The sequence below is a fragment of the Trichosurus vulpecula genome, chromosome 4 (genome assembly GCF_011100635.1).
Source record: "Trichosurus vulpecula isolate mTriVul1 chromosome 4, mTriVul1.pri, whole genome shotgun sequence".
Classification (NCBI taxonomy): domain Eukaryota; kingdom Metazoa; phylum Chordata; class Mammalia; order Diprotodontia; family Phalangeridae; genus Trichosurus; species Trichosurus vulpecula.
The window spans coordinates 70,750,840-70,774,324 of NC_050576.1; the positions used below are offsets into that span (position 1 = coordinate 70,750,840).

At 38.6% G+C, this 23,485-nt stretch overlaps 1 protein-coding gene across 1 annotated transcript in view; it reads left to right on the top strand.

Moving 5' to 3' along the window:
* PAPPA2 (pappalysin 2) overlaps positions 1-23,485 on the top strand; it is a 393,032-nt gene that overhangs the window by 195,903 nt on the left and 173,644 nt on the right. The window contains exons 12-13 of the mRNA XM_036756565.1: positions 17,741-17,876; positions 19,262-19,469. Coding sequence (XP_036612460.1) covers positions 17,741-17,876; positions 19,262-19,469 — 344 coding nt within the window. The remainder of the gene's footprint in view (positions 1-17,740; positions 17,877-19,261; positions 19,470-23,485) is intronic.

A 23,485-nucleotide genomic window follows, 5' to 3' on the forward strand; every position in this document is an offset into this window, starting at 1 on the left:
AGTAGGTGTCTCCCAAGATGTCAGGCTGGGCCTCAAAAGGACCACGACCTTGTTCTACTGGGTCAACAGTGACAGTTGTAAGGAAGGGTGAATTCTAGCTGAAGGCCACACTATGTCACTCATCTTTCCCCCTCCCATCCCCCCCATAATGTTCTTCAACTCTTTTCCACAGAATTCTAGCAATAAAACATTTGTGACAATAGCCTGAAAGAAATAGAGAACTACCATTCCAGGTCATGTTTTCAATTTTTATTAACTTTCTTATTTGGCTGTCTCAAATGAGGCTTATAGGACAATGCTAACTGTCAAGATTGTTAAGTACTACAAACGACACTTCACTTAATCGAAAGGTCATTTTTCTGGCAATTTCAGCTTTCTAGAACATAGCCAAGAACTCCAAATAGCAGTAAAAAAGGCCTCTGGGTGGAAAAAACAAACAAGCATGATAAAACCCATACAATAAAGCTAATTCATTTTATTCACAGGCAAGTCTTCCAGGTTCTTTAGATCCCATTTACTCTTACTTTGCATATAATTCTCATAAATCTTGATTATCTGATTTTCTAAGCCACAAATTAGGAGGGGTAGGCAATTCTAGAAAGTGAGAACAAGCATCTACAGTTAGCACCTACAATGTCCCAGGTATATGCATTTAAAAAAATTGCCTCATTTGATCCTCACCATAAACCTGGGGAGTAGGTGCTACTAATATTTCCATTAAGAAAACTGAGATAGGCCTCAATTAAGTGACTTGCCCAGGGTCATCCAACTAGTAAATGTCTGAAGCTAGAGGCCTTCTTGAGTACAGGTCTGGAGCTCTATTCTTTGTACCACCAGTGACCCATAGAAGCAATCATCCGGGCAGCAACAAGAAATGTTACCTTACAACCCAACAACAATGGAGAGATGGTTTATTTTCCTTCTCACTGTCACACTTAGGGCGAATTTCCCCCTTCATAATGTCCTTTGTTCACAATACCTCTATAATAACCTTATACAAATCAGATGCATAAATTACAATTTAAGAATTCTTAGGCTTTTAAGTGTAGGGGCGCAAACCAACATGTCTCTATAAATCCTGAGGTCATCATTGTTTAAGAACATGACTAATACCATCATCTATGTTTATGAGAATGACCTGAAGTCTTAAAGAAAAGGCTTATAGTTCAGCAAATTATATTTAAGAACTTGGAGTTGAGAAGGCTTGAGTTCAAATCCTGAGTCAAGTACTTATTATTAGCAGCTAGATGGCACAGTAAAGACAGCACTAGACCTAAAGTCAGGAGGGCCAGGAGTTCAAATCCAGTGCCACATATTTACTACCCGTATGACTTTGGGCAACTCACTTAACCTCTATTTGCCTCAGTTTCCTCAATTGTAAACAGAGGATAATAATATCTACTTTGTAGGGTTGTGGTGAGGATCAAATGAGATAATATTTATCAAAGCCCTTAGCACCATGCCTGGTATATAGTAGGTGAGATGTAGATATAGTTATTGTATTATTATAATAAAATATATGCTTATATTTACCTATGAATGTATACATGTATAGATGTGTATATGTGTATACACAGACACACAGACACACACACACACACACACACACACACATATACATACTTGTTCCCTCTCTCCTATGGTGCCTTGCATATGGTAGGTGCTGCATAAATGCTAATTATCTTTCTTCCTCATCACCCTGAGCAAATCACTCAAACTTGTGGCCTGTAAAATCAGGTTAATAATGGCACCTATATTGCCAGGTTATTGGGAGGACCAGAGCAGATAATCGTTGTAGAGCTCTTTGTGGGCTTTAAAATGCTAGCTATTATTATTTGGTATGAAATGCATGATATAATTTAGAAAAACTTACAGCCAAAAGCATTAACATAAAGAATTTAAGAGAAAATCTGGCCTTCTAAGTGTCAAATTTAGTTATCTTTTTTTTTATATAAAAGTCCCTCCCAAAGCTCATATTTAAATAGCACCTTAAGGTCTCAAGAATGGTTTGCCTATATTACGTAATTGGAGTTCACAGCAACCCTGTGAAACAGATGTTACTATTAACCCCATTTTTCAGAACAGAAACTGAGGCTTAGAAGGTTAAGTAATTTACCCAGCATTACATATGTAGCAAGGATATAACTCAGGATTCACCTATAATTTGGGGTTTTTCTTTACTCACAGTCAAGCCTACCCAACACCATCTCCACTGGGTCAAAGGGAGACATTACTATAAAATTTTGCTCTAAATTGTGCCCTGGGAGAATTCATTAATTTCTTCTTTTTTTTGAGTTTAAATCATTATTTATTTATTTAATATTTCTTAGTTTTCAGCATTAATTTTCACAAGAGTTTGAATTACAAATTTTCTCTCCATTTCTACCCTCCCCCCACTCCAAGATGCCATATATTCTGATTGCCCCGTTCCCCAGTCAGCCCTCCCTTCTGTCACCCCACTCCCCCCATCCCCTTTTCCCTTACTTTCTTGTAGGGCAAGATAGATTTCTAGGCCCCATTGCTTGTATATCTTATTTCCTAGTTGCATGCAAAAACTTTTTTTTGAACATCTGCTTTTAAAACTTTGAGTTCCAAATTCTCTCCCCTCTTCCCTTCCCATCCACCCTCCCTAAGAAAGCAAGCAATTCAACATAGGCCACATGTGTATCATTAAGCAAAACCCTTCCACAATACTCATGTTGTGAAAGACTTAACTATATTTTGCTCCTTCCTATCCTACCCCCCTTTATCCAATTTTCTCCCTTGACCCTCTCCCTTTTCAAAAGTGTTTGCTTTTTTTACCTCCTCCCCCTATCTGCCCTCCTTTCTATCATCCCCCTTTTTTATCCCCTTCCTCCTTCTTTCCTGTGGGGTAAGATACCCAATTGAGTGTGTATGTTATTCCCTCCTCAGGTCAAATCTGATGAGAGGAAGATTCACTCATTCCCCCTCACCTGCCTCCTCTTCCCTCCCAACAGAACTGCTATTTCTTGCCACTTTTATGTGAGATAATTTACCCCATTCTCTCTCTCTCCCCTCCTCCCTCTCTCAATATATTCCTCTCTCATCCCTTAATTTGATTTTATTTTTTTAGATATCATCCCTTCATATTCAACTCACCCTGTGCCCTCTGTCTATATATATTCCCTTCAGCTACACTAATACTGAGGTCACATGAATTATACACAGCATCTTTCCATGTAGGAATGTAAACAAAACAGTTCAACTTTAGTAAGTCCTTTGTGATTTCTCTTTCTTGTTTATCTTTTCATGCTTCTCTTGATTCTTGTGTTTGAAAGTCAAATTTTCTATTCAGCTCTGGTCTTTTCACTGAGAAAGCTTGAAAGTCCTCTATTTTATTGAAAATCCACATTTTGCCTTGGAGCATGATACTCAGCTTTTCTGGGTAGGTGATTCTAGGTTTTAATCCTAGCTCCATTGACCTGCAAAATATCATATTCCAAGCCCTTCAATCCCTTAATGTAGAAGCTGCTAGATCCTGTGTTATCCTGATTGTGTTTCCACAATATTCAAATTGTTTCTTTCTGGCTGCTTGCAGTATTTTCTCCTTGATCTGGGAACTCTGGAATTTGGCAACAATATTACTCGGAGTTTTCTTTTTGGGATCCTTTTCAGGAGGTGATAGGTGGATTCTTTCAATTTCCATTTTACTCTCTGGCTCGAGAATATCAGGGCAGTTTTCCTTGATAATTTCTTGAAATATGATGTTTAGGCTATTTTTTTGATCATGGCTTTCAAGTAGTCCAATAACTTCAAAATTATCTCTCCTGGATCTATTTTCCAGGTCAGTGGTTTTACCAGTGAGATATTTCACATCGTCTTCCATTTTTTCATTCCTTTGGTTCTGTTTTATAATGTCTCAATTTCTCATAAAGTCACTAGCTTCCACTTACCCCAATCTAATTTTTAAGGTAGTATTTTCTTCAGTGGTCTTTTGGACCTCCTTTTTCATTTGGCTAATTCTGCCTTTCAAGGCATTCTTCTCCTCATTGGCTTTTTGGAGCTCTTTTGCCATTTAGGTTAGTCTACTTTTTTAAGGCGTTATTTTCTTCAGTATTTTGGGGGGGTCTCCTTTATGAAGTCATTGACTTGTTTTTCATGGTTTTCTCACATCATTCTCATTTCTTGTCCCAATTTTTCCTCTGCTTCTCTAACATGCTTTTCAAAGTGCTTTTTGAGCTCTTCCGTGGCCTCAGAGAAGTTCATGTTTTTCTTGGAGGCTTTTGATGTAGGCTCTTTGACTTTGTTGACTTCTTCTGCCTGTGTTTTGGTCTTCTTTGTCACCAAAGAAAGATTCCAAAGTCTGAGTCTGAATCTGAGTCCATTTTCACTGCCTGTTCATGTTCCCAGCCAGCTACTTGAACTCTGAGTTTTTCGTGGGGGTATGACTGCTTGTAGAGTAGAGAGTACTTTGTCTCAAGCTTGAGGGGCTGCACTGTTGTTTTCAGAGCTATTTCTCACAGCAAGCTCTGCCACAGCAGTGCTCCTCCTCCCCCAAGAACTGCCAACCCGGACCTGACTCAGATCTTAAGCAGGCTCTGCACTTCTGCTCTGATCCACCACTTAATTCCTCCCACCAGGTGGGCCTGTGGCCAGAAGCAAATGCAGCTGTAGTTCTGTAGCTGCACCACCTCTGCTGCCCCCAGGGCAGTGGCTGAACTGGGAACTCCTTTCACTCTGTCCCCACAGCTTTTCCCACTAACTTTCTCTGTTGTCTTTGGTGTTTGTGGGTTGAGAAGTCTGGTAGCTGCCACAGTTCACTGATTCAGGGTGCTAGAGCCTGTTCCACCAAGCTCCTGGTCTGTTTGGTCCAGGAGCAGCCCACGCTGGTCTCTGCTCTGCTGGCTCCCAGCTCTGTTTGATAGACCTTACCCAGTGACCATCCAGGCTGTCCTGGGCTGGAGTCCTGCTTCCCTCTGCTATTTTGTGGGTTCTGCAGTTCTAGAATTTGTTCGGAACCACTTTTTATTGGTGTTTGGAGGGTCCTGGGGGAGACCCCTAGGCAAGTCCCTGCTTTCCAGCCATGATCTTGGCTCTGCCCTGTCGCCCCCAAATTCATTCAATCACTGTGTTGCAACCATTTACACTCACATGGTAGTTTGTTTTCTATTTCCCATGTGATTGTTATTAATCTATTCACTTCTTGATATTCTGGAGTCTTTTGCAGACACCAAACATGCCTAGCAAACTTTTAATAGTGTCCAGAACTGTGTTTGCTTCATCACACCCACCGTTGAAATTCAGCCAGCCCTTTGGTGGAATGAATGAATCTAATGGAGTGCTTGGTACATAGTAGGTGCTGAATAGATACTGCTTAGCACTGATAACTTTATTTTTCCATTGAATGAATGTCAGTTTTCACTGCTTTGTCCTCCAAGAAACTGGTCTTTTTAGCCATTGTTCTTTGTCCACTTCTACTTAGTCTGTTATATGATCTCTCCCACCAGGACAGCCCCCTCTTCCTTCATCGCACTATGCATAATCTCTTCTCTTCCACGGTCCCTTTAAAAATGTTATCAGCTAGGATTGGTTTCCAATATCACCATCTGGAGAAATATTCCAGGAGGACTCCAGGAGGGAGTCCAAAAAACCAGAATGCCAGACGTAGAGGAGAACTCTATTACTAACATACATTTAGATATCAGTAAACTGTTCTCTAAATCATTTAACCTATTCTGTACAAAGAAACCAACAATTGACAACTATATTTCACAACAAAAGTAATAATTAATAAATAATAAAAATAATAATCTGTGAATCTTTCAACATGTTTTTAGAAGTTTAATTAGTACTTTGGTGACTTGTTTAGTAAACCCTAAGGGGAACAGTTCCCTTAACCTTAGAAATTGAGTCAGATCCTCTTTTTAACCATACTAGCTATGTGACCTTGAGCAAGTCATTTAACCTTTCTGGGCCTCAGTTTACTTGTCTGCAAAATGAGGGTTTGAAATCAGTCACCTACAAGTTTCATTCCAGCTTTAAAGCTAGGGTTCTATGATATTTTAGAAAGTCATACAAGGCTCAATTCCATTTGTATACCTACCCTTACAGCAGAATTGGAATCAAAAGCAATTTCCAGCCAAGAGACAAGGCACCATTTTCCTTACACAAACTATTAGATCCTTAAGTGAAGGGACAATCATGCATTTTTCTTAGTATATCCCCCTCAGAGAATATAATTCCTCATACACAGCAGATGCTTCATGAATGTTTGTTGACAGAATTAATGAATACACTCACCCAGGATTGTTCTTAAGATGAGATTCCCTTGAGCTCTGAAAGGCCATCTCTCTGTAGAATGTGACATATATGTTTTGGATATTGCTAATGTGGGGATGTTTTGCTTAAGTATGCATATATTCAACAGGCTTTTTTTAGCTGTATTTTTTCCAAAATGGAGGACAAGTTGGGGATAAAAGGGAAGAAACAGAATAAGGGAAGGAAAGAAGGAAGGAATTATTGAAGGAAGAAAAGGAAGAAAGGAAAAAATAGGGAAAGAAGGAAAGGAAAAAAGGTCGCTGAGGAATCTGTTTTAGAAAATTGAGAGGGGGTGGAGCCAAGATGGTGACTGGAAAGCAGGGACTTGTCTAAAGCTCTCCCCCAGGACCCTTCAAACCCTATAAAAATGGCTCTGAACAAATTCTAGAACTAAAGAATCCATGAAATAGCAGAGGGAAGCAGGGCTCCAGCCCGGGACAGCCTGGATGGTCTCTGGGTAAGGTCTATCTCACTGGGCTGGGAGCAGAGCAGAGCTGAGCCCAGTGTGGGCTGCCCGGACCAACCAGACTGGGAGCCAGCGGAACAGGCTGTAGCACCCTGAATCAATGAGCTGTGGCACCTACCAGACTTCTCAACCCACAAACACCAAAGACAACAGAGAAGGTTAGAGGGAAAAACTGCAAGGACAGAATGAAAAGAGTTCGCCCTCGGCCACTGCTCTGGGGACAGCAGAGGTGGTGCCGCTCTGAGGCTGCTTACAGAGCTACAGCTGCAGTTGCTTCTGGCCACAGGCCCACCTTTTGGGAAGAATTAAGTGGCGGATCAGAGTGGGAGTGCAGAGTCTGCTTAGATATGAGTCAGGTCTAAGTTGGTGGGTCTTGGGGGAGTAGGAGGGCTGGTGTGGCAGAGCTTGGTGTGTAGAAATAGCTCTGAAAACAACAGCTGAGTCCCTCAAGCTTGGGACAAAGTACTCTCTACTCTACAAGCAGTCATATCCCTATGAAAAACTCAAGGTTCAAGTAGTAGGCTGGGAACATGAACAGGCAGCGAAAACAGACACAGATTCAGATTAAGGCATTGGAATCTTTCTTTGGTGACAAAGAAGACCAAAACACAGGCAGAAGAAGTCAACAAAGTCAAAGAGCCTACATCAAAAGCCTCCAAGAAAAACATGAACTTGTCTCAGGCCATGGAAGAGCTCAAAAAGCATTTGGAAAAGCAAGTTAGAGAAGTAGAGGAAAAATTGGGAAGAGAAATGAGAGTGATGAGAGAAAACCATGAAAAATAAGTCAATGACTTGATAAAGGAGACCCAAAAATACTGATGAAAACAACATCTTAAAAATAAACTAAAATGACAAAAGAGCTCCAAAAAGCCAATGAGGAGAATAATGCCTTGAAAGGCAGAGTCAGCCAAATGGAAAAGAAGGTCCAAAAGACCACTGAAGAAAATACTACCTTAAAAATGAGATTGGAGCAAGTGGAAGCTAGTGACTTTATGAGAAATTGAGATATTATATAACAGAACCAAAGGAATGAAAAAATGGAAGACGATGTGAAATATCTCACTGGTAAAACCAATGACCTGGATAATAGATCCAGGAGAGATAATTTTGAAGTTATTGGACTACTTGAAAGCCATGATCAAAAAAAGAGCTTAGACATCATCTTTCAAGAAATTATCAAGGAAAACTGCCCTGATATTGCAGAGCTAGAGAGTAAAATAGAAATTGAAAGAATCCACCGATCCCCTCCTGAAAAAGATCCCAAAAAGTAAATATTGTCACCAAATTCCAGAGTTCCCAGATCAAGGAGAAACTACTGCAAGCAGCCAGAAAGAAACAATTTGAGTATTGTGGAAACACAATCAGGATAATACAGGATCTTGCAGCTTCTACATTAAGAGATCGAAGGGCTTGGAATATGATATTCTGCAGGTCAATGGACCTAGGATTAAAACCAAGAATCTCCTACCCAGAAAAGCTGAGTATCATGCTCCAAGGCAAAATGTGGATTTTCAATAAAATAGAGGACTTTCAAGCTTTTTCAGTGAAAGAATCAGAGCTGAATAGAAAATTTGACTTTCAAACACAAGAATCAAGAGAAGCATGAAAAGGTAAACAAGAAAGAGAAATCATAAGGAACTTACTAAAATTGAACTGTTTTGTTTACATTCCTACATGGAAAGATGATATGTATAATTCATGAGACCTCAGTATTAGGGTAGCTGAATGGAATATGCATACATGCATACATATATATGCAAATATATATGCATATATATATTGTGTGTGTATATATATATATATATATATATATATATATATATATATATATAGACAGAGGGCAGAGGGTAAGTTGAATATGAATTGATGATATCTAAAAAAATCAAATTAAGGTATGAGAAAGGAATATATTGACAGCAGGAGAAAGGGAGAGGTAGAATGGGGTAAATTATCTCACCTAAAAGTGGCAAGAAAAAGCAGTTCTTTGGAAGGGAAGAGGAGGCAGGTGAGGGGGAATGAGTGAATCTTGCTCTCATCAGATTTGACGTGAGGAGGGAATAACATACACAGTCAATTGGGTATCTTACCCCGTAGGAGAGAAGGAGGAAGAAGATAAAAAATGGGGACGTTAGAAGGGAAGGTGAATAGGGGAAGGAAGTAATCAAAAGCAAACACTTTCAAAGAAGGGATGGAATTTGGAACTCAAAGTTTTAAAAGCCGATGTTAAAAAAAAGTTTTTACATGCAACTGGGAAATAAGATATACAGGCAATGGGGCATAGAAATCTATCTTGCCCTACAAGAAAGTAAGGGAAAAGGGGATGGCAGGGATTGGGGTGACAGTATGGAGGGCTGACTGGAGAATGGGCAATCAGACTATATGCCATCTTTGAGTGGGGAAGAGGGTAAAAATGAGGAGAGAATTTGTATTTCAAACTCTTGTGGAAATCAATGCTGAAAACTAAAAATATTAAATAAATAAATAATAAGCTAAAATTTAAAAAAATTGAGAGAAAGTACAGAAGGAAGGTCATAAAGATGGACAGACAAGCAGTAAAGCTTTGAAAGATATAGGTTGATCTTATAGCCAGGTCCCGATTAATGTAAATAATGAATCTCACAAAGTGATAACCTCTGTTTGAATTCAGTATGCATATTTCCATTGAGCTGAAACCATTTATCATCTTTTACTTATCAATTCAAACACCCTTCATGTATCATCACTTTGTTATGGCAGTGGGCCCTGCATGTATCAATGATACTATAAGATATGCCATGAAGGGTTACCCAAGACGGACAAGTCATGGTAGAGAGTTGTGATAGAGGATGATCCGCTGTAGAAGAAAATGGCAAACCATTCCAATATCTTTGCCAAGAAAACCCCATGGACAGTGTCAAAACAATAATAGATATGACGCAAGAAGATGAGCCCCTTAAGTTTGAAGGTGTCCAACATGCTACTGGGAAGGAGCAGAGGACAGTTGCAAATAGCTTTAGTACTGATGAAGTGGATGGGCCAAAGCCAAAAGGAAGCTCAGCTGCATATGTGTTTAGTTACAAAAGGAAAGTCCAATAATGTAAAGATCAATATTACAAAGGAAAGTGGAATGCAACATCTATGAACCAAGGTAAGCTGGATGTGGTCAAAAAATAGTAAAGAGAGATAAGGCATTCTTAAATGAGCAGTGCAAAGAAATAAAACAACAGAATGAGAAAGACAAGAGATCTCTTCAATAAAATTAGAGATACCAAGGGAATGTTTATGCTAAATGGTCATTATAAAAGACAAAAATGGTAGAGACTTAACAGAAATAGAAGAGATTAAGAAAGGTGGCAAAAATATACAAAAGAACTACACAAGAAAGATCTTAACATCACCAGTAACCGTGAATGGTGTAGTTACTGAGTCAGACGTCTTAGAGAATGGGCCTTAGGAAGCTTTGCTGACAATAGTGGGGGGGGGTTGGAATTTCAGCTGAGCTACTTAAAATCCTAAAAGATGATGCTGTTAAGTGCTGCACTGAGTATGCCAGCAAATTTGGAAAACTTAACAGTGGTCACTGAATTGGAAAAGATCCATTTACATGCCAATCCTAAAGAAGGGCAATGCCAAAGGATGTTCAAATTTTTGAACAATTGCACTCATTTCACATGCTAGCAAGGTTATGCTTAAAATTCTGCAAACTATACCTTCTCAAAGAGGAGGAAAAGGAGGGAGAATGGGAAATAATTTCATAGATGAAATTGTAAAAAAAAAAACTAAGGTTAAATTTTGTTCATACTTACAGTTGGAAAAAATATACTAAAAAGGATTTTGCAAGCTAGATTTCAGCAATACATGAACCAAGAATTACCAGAAATGGAGGTTGATTTTAGAAGAGGCAGAGGAACTAGAGAGCAAATTGCCAACTAGATTATGGGGAAAGCAAGGGAGTTCCAGAAAAACATCTACTTCTGCTTCATTGACTACACTAAAGACTTTGACTATGTGGATCACAACAAATGTGACAAGTCTTCAAAGAGATGGCAGTACCAGATCATCATACTTTTCTCCTAAGGAACCTGCATGTGGGCCAAGAAGAAACAGTTAGAACCAAACATGGAACATATTTTTCATTTAAGATTGTGAAAGGGGTACAACAAGGCTGTATATTGTCAGCTTATTTATTTAGCTTATATAGAAAGTACATCTTGTGAAATGTCAGGCTGGATGAATTAAAAGCCAGAATTAAGGTTGATGGGAGAAATACCAACAATCTCAAATATGAAAATGATACCACTCTGATGGAAGAAAGTGAAGAGGAATTAAGAAACCTCTAGATGAGGGTGAAAGAGGCGAGTGTAAAAGCTGACTTGAAGTTTAACATAAAAGATCTTGACCACTGGTTGGTAAATAGAGGGAGAAGAAATGGAAGTGCCAGATTTTATAATTTTCAGCTCAACAATCACTGCAGACAGTGACTGTAGTCATGAAATTAAAAGGTGCTTGCTCCTTAGAAAGAAAGACATGACAAATCTGGATAACATACTAAAAAGTAGAGACATCACCTTGCAGACAAAGGTCCATATATATTGTTTTTCCAGTAGCAATCTATAGCTGCAAGAGTTGGGCTATAGGGAAATTGAACATTACTGAATCATGCTTTAATTAGAATTGTGGTGCTAAAGAAGACCTTTGAAAGTCCCTTGTGCAGGTAAGGAGATAAAATCAGTCAATACTTAAAGGAGTTAATTCAGACTATTGATTGGAAGTTCAAATGCTGAAGCTAAACATTAAATACTTGGCCGTATAATGAGAAGATGGGACTCATTGGAAAATACACTGATGTTGGGAAAAAATGAAGGCAAAAAGAAAGGGGGATGACAGAAAGTGAGATGGATAGATAGTGTCATGGAAGCAATGAACTTGAGCTTGGATAGACTTTGTGTGATAGTGGAGGATAGAAGGGCCTGGTGTGCTATGTGTGCTATGGTCCATGGGGTCACAAAAAGTGACACTGGACTGAATGACTGAACAACAACAAAATTAAATAGTGTGAATTTGACTACATGCAACCACTTTCCAGGATTCATCTTTTGCACTAAAAGGAACCTAGCTGTACTAATAACAGAGACCCACAGTTTCATGAACAATCCTCTTTTTCTGTTCTACTTTTTATATGGAAATGCCTAATCTAGTTGGTATTTCAGTTCAGAATAAAAACACAAATTTACAACAAAAACAAAAAAAGAGTTCCCCCTCTCTCTTGGATATGTGTCTCCAAGTCTCCATTCATCAGAGGGTTGATCCCTGGCACTGCCAATGTGCCACCTCTTGAGTGTTTCCTCTTCCCCTTCAGAACTGTGAAGTGCCCATAGCTGAGAGAAAATGGAAGGGCACGGGGGGAAAACAACAAGCCAGTAACAAACCCAAAGCATTTTGAAACCTCAGAGAAGATTCTTTTCAAGTTTGTGGTGCAGTCTTGGGGTCAGTTCTCCAGGGACCACCACAAAGGATGACCAGAAAGCTGAAATACTTGGCCTGCCTGTTTACTAAGTGGGTCTGGGCCTAGCAGGCAGACAGAGGGTTTTCTCTCTCTCAAACTGTTCTGAATTAGGTGAAACATTCCTTTATCTTAACATCCCACCACTGGCCCCAGTTGGCTTGGTTGGTTTTATGTGAAACTTTTGGATCATAGCACAACTGAGAATTTGAGGTTAGTTTTACTTTTCGCTTCCTTTTTATTTCAAAGAAAGTCCTTTCAGAGTTATGGACCTACTGAATTTCACTTCTGTCCCTTGTGGTCCTGAGGGCTGTCACCTGGACCCAAAGAAATGTGGGCTTTTCTGAAAAGGTCTCACTTCTCTCCTAAGAATGATAGAGAACTGATGTGGATTTCCATCCTCAAATCATCTACTTTAAAGGGCACTTTGGACATATTGTTCCTTTCAGGGCTTTTCAAGACTCAGACCTGAGGCTTATTAAGACTAGCCTTAGGGGCAGCTAGGTGGCTCAGTGAATAGAGCAACGACCTTGGAGTCAGGAGGACCTGAGTTCAAATCCAGCCTCAGACACTTGACAGACACACTTACTAGCTGTGTGACCTTGGGCAAGTCACTTAACCCCAATTGCCCTGCCTTCCCCTCTCAAAAAATAAAAATTAAAAACTTTTCCCCATCATTAATTATGATCTGGTGATTTAAAAAGACCACTGAGAGCAGCAAAGGCCCAGGCTCACTGGGGAGATTGGAGGTGCTAATTCGTGTACCCCATCCTAAATTGACTTAAGGTCAATACTGTTGGAATCCCTAGGCCACAGCAATTAGGATACTTGGTAGGCTGAATTACACTAAATAAAATCACAACTGGGGTGCGGGGTGAATAAAAGAGAAGTATTTAATGTGAACTTCCAAGAATATGGACTGGAGGAGAAATTTTTTAGACAATAATGACCATGAAAACACAGAGTATGGTAAGAACCATCAAGCACAAGGACTAAAAGGGGAAATTCTTAGACAGGATAAGGATAAGAGAACTAATATAAACAAATTACTCCTGTCTTCAATTTAGCAAGAATTTATTAAGCACCAAATGCAAATTATTGTGCTTAGCCCTTGGAATCTGAAAAAAGTAGAGTCTGACCTTAAGGCACTTTAAATTTTCATAGGAAAGGAAAAAAGTGCACCCAGAAAAGTAAATACAAGGTAATTTGAGAAGGGAGATTGTACTAACAACCAAGGAAATGAAAAAAAAGTATTCCTCTATGAGGTGGTACGTATATTGAGCCCTGAATAAAAAATTTGAAGGAGTATTCTAGGAATGGGAGACAAATGGTGCAAAAGCAAGAGGATGGAGTGAAAAGTTACTCATAATAACTCTAAGAAAGGTAGCATGGCATGGTAGAGATCTAGGTTCACAGTTAGGAAGACAGAAGTTCACTTTTCACTTTTTACACATACTGGTTTTGTGGTCTTGGGTCAGTCCTTAAACTCTCAGTGTTCTAGGCAACTCTCTAAGTTTCAGAGAAGCTGTCAATGTACATTAGTAGAGGAACTTTCCTAACCTAGAAATTCCTTGTACCAAGAACATTTCAGATATAATTGCTACTTCTATCTCAGATAACTCTAAAGAAATTAGCTGCACAGCTATTTCTAAGAAGAGATGAGTAATCAAAAAAGAAATTACCAATAGATAAGAATTCTAGACCCAATCAGTCAAGCCATAGTCATCTAAGGAGACTAGAGGGACCCAAGAGCATTCTTTAACCCCCTAGGTAAAAGAACAGATGCATGACAGAGAGATCTCTGCATTGCCAGATTTCCAGAATACTAATAGTTAACATTTATGTAACAGTCTAAGGTTTACAAAACTCTCTACATATTTCATCCATGTGGTGACTCTGTGAGATGGTGCTATTACTATTCCTACTTTCACAGATTAGAAAATGGAACTCAAGACAAGTTAAATGATTTGACTTTTACACTAGTCTTTTAAAATTGAAGTTTACTTCCATGTGTTAGAGATGGCTAGGACTTTAATGGACTCCCGGACTCTTGGGTACCGATGAAGATGATAGATGAGCTCTGTAGGGGACACCAAATGCTTAAATGGGGGAATCTGAGTTTTGAGTCTTCTGAACTAAAATAACATAGTCACTGTATGATATCTACTATACAAGAATATAAGACCCTGAATTTGGAGCCAGAGCACCTGGCCTTAAATCCTGGTTGTCTTTTTTCCACATCATTTTATATAAGTCCTCTCTGGTCTTCAAAAAGAACCAGAATTTAATAGTACCTTGAAGAACCAAGGTGAAACTATACACTTAGGGCAAAGAAAATAGAGATAACAAGATGAAAATTTTTATTTCAAAATAAAGTTATAATATTTGTTTGCAATTATTTGTATCTAAAATGCATTTTCACAGAGGAGAAATTGTAGTAAAATTATTTTTAAAAATTCTATCAACTGATGCTCCTGGTCCTTCAATTGTTAAGGTCCCTTCCTAAATTCTGTGCTTTATTTCAAATTCTGGAATGGGGTCAAAACCAGATTCCTTTTCTAGACACACATATTCACTCTCTTCTTCCATATTTTGCCCCCATTAGTTATTTATAACTATAAATACTATAAATATATAACTATAAATAGAAATACTATAAAGCTATGAGTACTCCAAAAATTATAACTATTTATATATTTATATTAGTTATGTATATATTAGTTATGTATATATTAGTTATATATATCTCTACCATAGAAATTCTCAACCTGGCATCCATGAACCTATTTTATGTTATGCATTTAAAAATATTATTCTGAAAAAAGAATCCGTGACATCAAAAAAGATTAAAAAAACCCTTAACATTGATGGATCATGTAGATGAAACACATATTTCTCCCTGTGTATGAGGAGTATATTGACTGGTAGACAAAGCTTGTACTTTCCTTGTGCTAATATAGCCTTTTCTACATTAGAAGGGAAATATAGAATATGGCCCACTGTTTTGCTAAATATTTCCATCTGGGACATTTTTAGAGTTGCACACACAACTAGACATTTGGCATCCAGGGTTCCGATCACCCAATGTTTCTTTTTGCTTGATGTGTCTCTGTAAGGTACAGTTGCTTCCCCCAACCAGATCACCTATATATCATGTTCCCCTGTGGTTTGCATTAAGCTATGGTCTGAAAATTTTAGCACTTGCCCTTCACACAAACAAAGTCACTGGACACCTTAGCCCCACCAGCAATCAACCTTTGCAGTGGTCTGGGTTTCAAAGACCTTAAAGGTGGACATGAAAAGCTGGTCTTGGGCTCAGGTCCAAGAGAAGAGGTATCCACATCATAAGAACAACCACTAGACCAGCTGGTTTCCTGGTGGGTGGTGTCAGTGAAGAGACCAGGATGAAGGAATTGTGAAGACTAATGTCTCCTGTCCTTCCTTGCAATCACCCCCTTCCATCAAATTTGAGGCCCACTAGATGGAAGCCACCATATGCTTACTTGGTATTTGTATTTGTTCCCTGGCTCAGATGAGGCCTGTTCTGCCAACCCCAAGCTTTCATCCAGCAGGTTTCTTTGGTTTTTTACAAAATGGAAAAGGTTAGAGGAGTTCCCTGGGGACTTTGAATTCCTTTCTCTTCCAGGACACCCAGGGCTGAGGGCTTTGGAAAGGTTTTTCAGTTACCTTTTGATGTACTTCAAATTTTGCTCTCAGATGACCCCAATACAGTAAGTTTCAGAGGATTCACTGTTAAAGAGTTAGGTGGCATAGTGGATAGATGGCTGGGCTTGTAACCAAGAAGACTTGAGTTCAAATCCTGCCTTGTAAGCTTCTTTTGACTTTTAGTGATTTACTTAGCCTTACTTAATCCCAATTTCCTCGAATGTAAAAGTATAAAATTGGACTCAATGGCCTTAAAGACCCCATTCTATCTATAAATCAATGATCCTTAGGCCTTTTACTACCTTCTATATGCTATGGGTCCAGGTCTTTCCTTTCCTTCCTCTTCCATTTCCCCTTCCCTTTCCTCTTCCCCTTTCCTTTCTTTTTTTCTTTTCTTTCAGAGAAAGATTTGTGATGGCAAGAAGATAAAGGCTAAAGGAAAGGAAAGAAATGAAATAAAGGGGACAGTTACAATTTTCTTGAATGGGGGGGTAGTGTTGAGGTGAGGGATTTCTGCCATGTTGCCTTCCTGCACTTATCCGCTCATGTTAATTAAACTAACTATGCAAATCACACAAATGACTGCTTCTTGGGCTAGAGAGAAAGGATGGATTGGTTAGACAGGTAATGCAGCTTCTAGGCTACAGAAGCTCATCGCATTAAGTGAATCCCCACCTACCAGATGTCACATCCTGCTCTGAAACTGGGGCAGTTTTTCTTGGGTTTAATCACTCCTATTTCATGGACGTATGGGCGCAGTAATTTCATTGATACCCACCTCAACACTGCTGAGTTACTTGTTATGTGTGCACCAGAGAAGGTAGAAATTTGTCCTTAACAGCAGTTGAGATCAATAAAAGAAAAGACCGTTTAAATGTTCTTCCATTTTCTAGGGGGAAATAGATGAAAAGTGGGAAAATAGGGAGTCTAGAACATTGCAACTCATTGGCTTTTAGAACAATTTCTATTAAAAAGAAAACTTAATTTACCTATGTTGAATACAGTCTAAGAGTCTATGGAACTGGAAGGAATTTTAGAGGTTAACTAGTTCAACTCACCATCAGTTTAAAGATGGGGAAACTGAGAACTAACAGGTTTCAGCCAAATTGCCTTAGCAAGTAGCAGAACCAATATTCTAAGCCATGCCCTCTGGTTCCAAGTTCATTGCTCTTTCCTTTGTAATGGGTTGGTTGCTAATCATTTAAAGCATTACATCCTAGAAATCAAAATGACTTCAAGAAGGCATTTCTGGTCCTCCTACCTCTAGGCAGTGGACTGAACCATAATTATGCAATTTCTGGTTGGGGGAAGAGTGGGCTGGGAATGGGAGCATAACCTGTCCTTATAGTAACACAATGGTAGTGGTGGAGAAGACACTGATAATTCAAACTATGGCCTCAGCAGACCATGCTTCCCACATCCAGTCCCTTCCTACTTTCTCATCACATGTTGTCACCATCATGACAACTCTATTGGGTTTCTTGGACTATTCCTTCAATCTCTGTTAAGTGGTTTTTTTCTGCTCTGGCTCCACCCTCTACCCCATCTCCTCCCTCTAATGATCTAGGTGACATGTTCCTTGCCTGTTTTATGCCTGAAGTTCTCCAGAGTACAGAGAATCCACAGATGTCTTTAGAGTTCAGCTTTAGTGCTTAATAAAAAGAGGGACTCAAGGCATTCATTGTGTCTGACTTAAATGTGTCATACTGCAACTTTGCTTGTTGGTAGTGATGCTATGTTTAGCAGACTAGAATCATTTCAAAGGTTCCTTTACTGTAACGAGGTAGATATGTTTTATTGATATAAAAAACAAATTATGAGTCATACATATGTGTACTTGTGCCTAGGTATGCTTTGACAGACCTGGTGTGGCAACCACAGTTTTCATTTTCTTGGCATCTGATGGCATGGTCCATGGGGAAAAGCAGCAGCCAACAGTGACCCTTCACTTGAGTGATGCCAGTGGACAAAACCACTCACTTGGTAAGTGTGACTTTTCTCTTTCATGAACAGGAATGGTAGTCACTGAGAAAATCACAGGAGCCCCAAAATGAGGGAGGGCCATTCTTACTTTTTATTTTAATCTCTGCTTCCCTTTATCGTACCCCTTATATACTGAATGTTTCTTTGAACAAAAAAGTGGGAAAATCAGAATGAAGGACCAGGCATAAATGAATCATATAGAATGAAGCCAACAGTATACCATTTTATATTTTTGCAATTGTGAGTATAATTTCTCTACAGGTCTGATCTATGTTCACTTGGGCAAAATTGAATTCTTATTGGTATATGTCTTCCTTCTGTTAATGCTGACTTCTGCCTATCTCAAAGAAATGCTCATTAAATCAATCAATAAGAATTTCTTAAATGCTTACTTGTCAGTGATCATATGACCAGGTACTGGTCTACACATTGGGTGTATATATAAAACAAATGATACAATCCTTAGTCACAAGAAGCTTACATTCTAATAAGAGAGGCAAAAGACATATCTATATAATAATAAATATATACAGTCAAATTGTAAGGATAAGCTGAGATAATGGATGTGAAAACATTTAAATGTGATATAATTAGGAAGAGAAAATATTTCTTCAGGAGTTACTTTCCTCTTTCCTGGATTTGTGTCTTTCCTTGATGTTAAATGAAAGGAACCTTAAAGATATGCACCAAGACTGTTCCAGTACAGGCTAATAACCTGGCTCCTTCTTACAACCCAGAGATCGAGACTAACACTTTATCCTTTCTCCACCTCTGAACATTGAGGTTGGGGAATCACTGCTTTCCAAAGAACATCAGGGTAGGTTGTACATTTCTCATGCTCTTTCTAAAGGGACTGTTGCAGAGGGAAATGCACAACCTCCCAAAAAATCCAGTTGAGAAAGGGATCCTTGGCACTGAAGGTATTCAACACAAGGTCCTATTTTGGACTCTTTAAGCATTACAGTTCTAAAATAACACCTTTTAGAAAGCTGTGGGAAACTAGTTGATCAGATAGCCAGCATTAAAAAAGTCTCTTTTGCTAGCACATAAATGACCTAAGTTTACTGGCTCCATCAGGAAGCTTCATCTGTCTAGATTATGGAGCCCACATGTGCCCCTTGTGTAGGTATTCTCCCCCTGTCATGAACTTGTGCCCCCTCCTCCTTTTTCCTCTCTTCTCTGCAACAGGAAGAGTCATAAATAATGATTGCATGTATTAGGCATGGTTTTAGCTATTTGTAATTTTTAATATATTGTATTAAACAAGAGATTAATAAGGCACTCAGTAAGAACCAGTTGTCTCTGCTCTGGATCCCGAAGAATTATCCTGGTCAGATGTTACAATTTGAAGTTGTTTATATCATCATTTTTTTCTTTTTCTGCAGGAACCTATGAGTTATCATGCCAGCATAACCCATTGGCTATTAATGTGACCCACAACCTGAATTTCCTTTTTCACCGAACCACCTCAGTGATGCTTAATTTCTCTTCACCATTTGTGGGCATCTCAGCAGTGGCCCTAAGGACTTCCTTAAATATTAATCCTTCAGCCCCCAACAACTGCATCCCAGGGCATGGACACCAACAACCAAGGTACAATGTCTCTTTATACTCTTCTTTCTCCCCCACTATTTGGAACCTCCTGATAGTGAAGTCCACGTTTTAAGGTGGGTGCTCAAGAGTTATGATTTTCACTAAGGAAATTATTCAGGATACTAAAAATAGGATGCCAACAATTTGTGAAGGAGAATATTAGTATTGTATTTTAGAATTTGTTCTTTGTTTGGTCAATCCTTTCTACTTATATCTCATAGTGTGTGTGTGTGTGTGTGTGTGTGTGTGTGTGTAAAATTCCCACCTCCAATGCCTTATTATGGCATAGAAATCATGTTGGTTTCTAAAGGCAATGCCATAGGGCTCAAGTTTGAGTAGGTCCTGGAAGTCTGGAGAGACTTTGAGTGTGGGCTGCCCAAAGATTGTGTCATCTCTCTGAGGACTAACGAAGCAAAACACAGGAGAGATCTTTCACCAGGCTGACTGAAAGAGGAAGACTTTTTCTGCCTATTAGCACTTTAAGACCATCTAACCAAGCTATGAGATAATTGTAAACTTCACCAGTGAAAGGAGTACCCACACCAATGAAATCAAATGTCCTTTAAGTATTGAAGAAGATTTGTGCATACACACTTGTGTATATGTGGATCAGTATTGGTAAGGTCCATAAGGGCAAGCTCCATTTTTTATCCAATTTTTTAATCTTTTACAACATCCAGAATAGTGTTCTGTGTACTGTAAACACCTAATAATAATTACTCTTTTCAAGGAGCACATTTTATATAAATGCAACAATGCAAAAAAAATCGAAAGCAGAGGAAAGTATTTTTCCTTATTATGAGGCCATAGGCCAAGACTTATAAAATGAGGTCCACTTCCACCTTCTCATAACTCTCTTCCTTTTGGAACAACTTTTGTTTTTGCCTAAAAGGCTCTAGGACCCACCTTGCTGGCACTTCACGCTAGATTTCTAGTGCCACCATTTCTCCTTATCTTTCTGAGGTCTTTAATTCCCAGATTTCCTATACGGAAAGAACTCAGATACCCTCCACTATTCTCCCCGTTCGTCCTGGCCCTAAGAGGTTGCAGATATTCATTTTAGGTATTTTCAGAAGGGAATTGACTAGAGCCATAATTAAACATTTTTTTTTCATGGGACATGTAGTACACAATGAGCCTGAGGTGAGTAGCACGAAAAATGACCTCAAATCAACTTTTTAGGCAAATCAACAAAAGGGCTGGGGGAAACCCCAGAACACTATCTAGGCAAAGATTCCGGGATGTCACAAGGCAGGGGATGGCAAACAAGGTTAACCCAGGCTGGAGAGGAACTCAGCTAGAGTATGGCCAAGCAAGTGAGTTGGGGAAAACCTTCATGTTGTTCAAAAACTGCACATTGCGGTCCCCTAGGGCAAAGACTCAATGGTCTTACCCTAGCTATGGTTTGAGGGTTGATTACGTGTATCAAATGGGAAACATAACAAAGAATAGAGAGACTAGGACAACAATCATTAAAAAGAATGATGTTAACCAATGGTAAAAGATTTTAGCAGTTATTTTTGTTCCTATATGTAGGGAATTATTTCTACTTTTTCTTAGATCTTTCATTCTGGACAATAATTTATGAGATTTTGTCCTTGATGTTAGCTCAATTCTAAATCACTTTTTCCAATTACAGCCTTCAACTATGTTGGATCTTGTATCTTGGGACCTTGAAGCTAAGTCTTCCCTTTATGACACTGTCCCAACCCTCATGTTTTTCTAAGTATCCCAGATTAATCTTTCTCTCTAGTTTTGAACTTTTCTCTCATGGTGGCCCATGTATAGCTCCCCTCTCATTGGCTGAGATGAGCTGACAATTATCTCATATATAATTATCAATTAACAGTGGATATATTTTCAAAAATCCTTGAGATTCTCTTCTCCTGTTCCTCCTCTCTTTCCTTGTCCTCCTCTCCCTTCTCCATCTACTCTTCCTCTTCTTCTTCCTTCTCAATCTCTTCTTTCTTTTCCTCTTCCTTTTCAACACCTAACACAATGCTTACCCAATTGTGACTGCTTCTCAATTGATTTATTTATTGGTTTATTGCTCTTTTGGTTCCCAATATTTTATAGTCTAAGAGTACCAACTTATACTCGTGCCTGGGTCCCTTTCCTCTGAGATAGATGGTATAGATCAGGGCTGTCCAACCTTAGGTCATCTTAGGGCCACATTAAAATAAAATAATTATTTGAGGGCCACACCCAGAATAAAAAATACAGTAAACTAATAGAAAGTAGGGGAACACGCATCATCAATATGACAGGCAAAGGTGCAACGTGTGAAAGCAAACACAAAACAACAAAGTGACAACACAACTGTAAAAAGGTAGGTGTGTACTGACAAGTGTGCATCATACAGATGGAATGCATCCCACAGATCAATTGAAAATTCCATGTGATGTGTTCCATCCATGATACTGCTTAAAGACACCAAAGAAAATTATCATCAACAAGATTATTTATTAGTGATGGAATTAAAAAACCTAATAAGCATTCCATGGAAATTATTATTTTTTTCACTCGTGAAAATTAAAACCCACAGGCAGGCTGGATAAAATCACACTGTGGGCCACATGCGGCCCCCGAGCTGTATTTTGGACCGCTCTGGTATAGATCATAAGATTTAGAATTGAAAAGGACTTTAGAGATAATGTAGTTCATCCAACTTCCTCATTTTCTAAAAAGTAACAAATGTTAAATTTCTTTTTATGCAAAGGGGAACAAAAATGTAGAAAATTACATATGAAACTTAATATCATTACATATACATTTTGTTGTTATTCCATTTCCCCCCAAGTTATGAAAAGTTTCCCCCCCCATTCATGATTTATTTTAAGGATTCTTTTCCTTTTAAATTTTGAGTTCCAGATTCTCTCTCTCCCTTCCATGCCTTCTCCACCCACTGTGAAGAAAAGCAAAATGACATTAATTATACATATGAAATCAGGCAAAATATATTTCCATATTAGCCATATTTAAAAAAAAAAGAAAAAAAGAAAGTGAGAAAATTGTACTTCAATTTGTACTCAATGTTCATCACTTCTAACTCTGGAGGGGATAGCTTTTTTTTTTTCATCAGGAGTTCTTTGGAATTGTTTTGGATCATTGTATCAACAGAGTAGCCAAGTCTTTCACTGCTGATCATTACAACATTGCTGTTACCTTCTTACTTCACTTTGCATCAGTTCGTATAAGTCTTCCTTTTTTTCTGAATAACCCCATCATTTATTAGAGAAAAATAGTAATCCATCATAATCATATACCACAACTTGTTTAGCCATTTCCCAGTTGATAGGCATCCCCTCAATGTCTAATTCTGTGCCACTACCAAAAGAGCTGCTATATTTTTGTACATGTCCTTTACTTTGATTCCTTTTGGGTATACCTTTAGTGTGGTATTGCTGAGTTAAATGATATGCACAGTTTTATTGCCCTTTGGGCATAGTTCCAAATTGTTTTCCAGAATGGTTGGACCAAGTTTACAATCCACCAACAGTTTATTAGAGTACCTATTTCCCTCACCCACTCTTACATTTGTTATTTCTGATAAGTATGAGGTGGTGTCTCAGAGTTGTTTTAATTTTCATTTCTCTAATTAATAGTGATTTAGAGCACTTTTTCATATCATTATAATTGCCACTGCAATAAACTCTCCCTTGTGACAAGTCAACATAGACATGCAAAACAAATCCATACCTTTGCCATTTCCAATATGTGTTTTATCTTGATCTTCTAGTCAAGCACTTGTCTGTCAAGAGGTGAGAAACATATTTCACCATCAGTCCTCTGACGTCTAGCTGGTTATTGCGTTGATTGTCAGTGCTTGTCTCAATGGTGCTTTTGGTGTTGTAATTGCATAATTTTTTCTCCAGGTTCTGCTCAGCTTCCTTAGTTTATACAAATCTTTGCAGGTTTCTCTGATTCAATCCCCTTCAACATTTTAATGGCAAAATGATATTCCATTATATTCACAAACCATATTTTTAGTCTTTCTCCATTTGATAGGCAGCCCC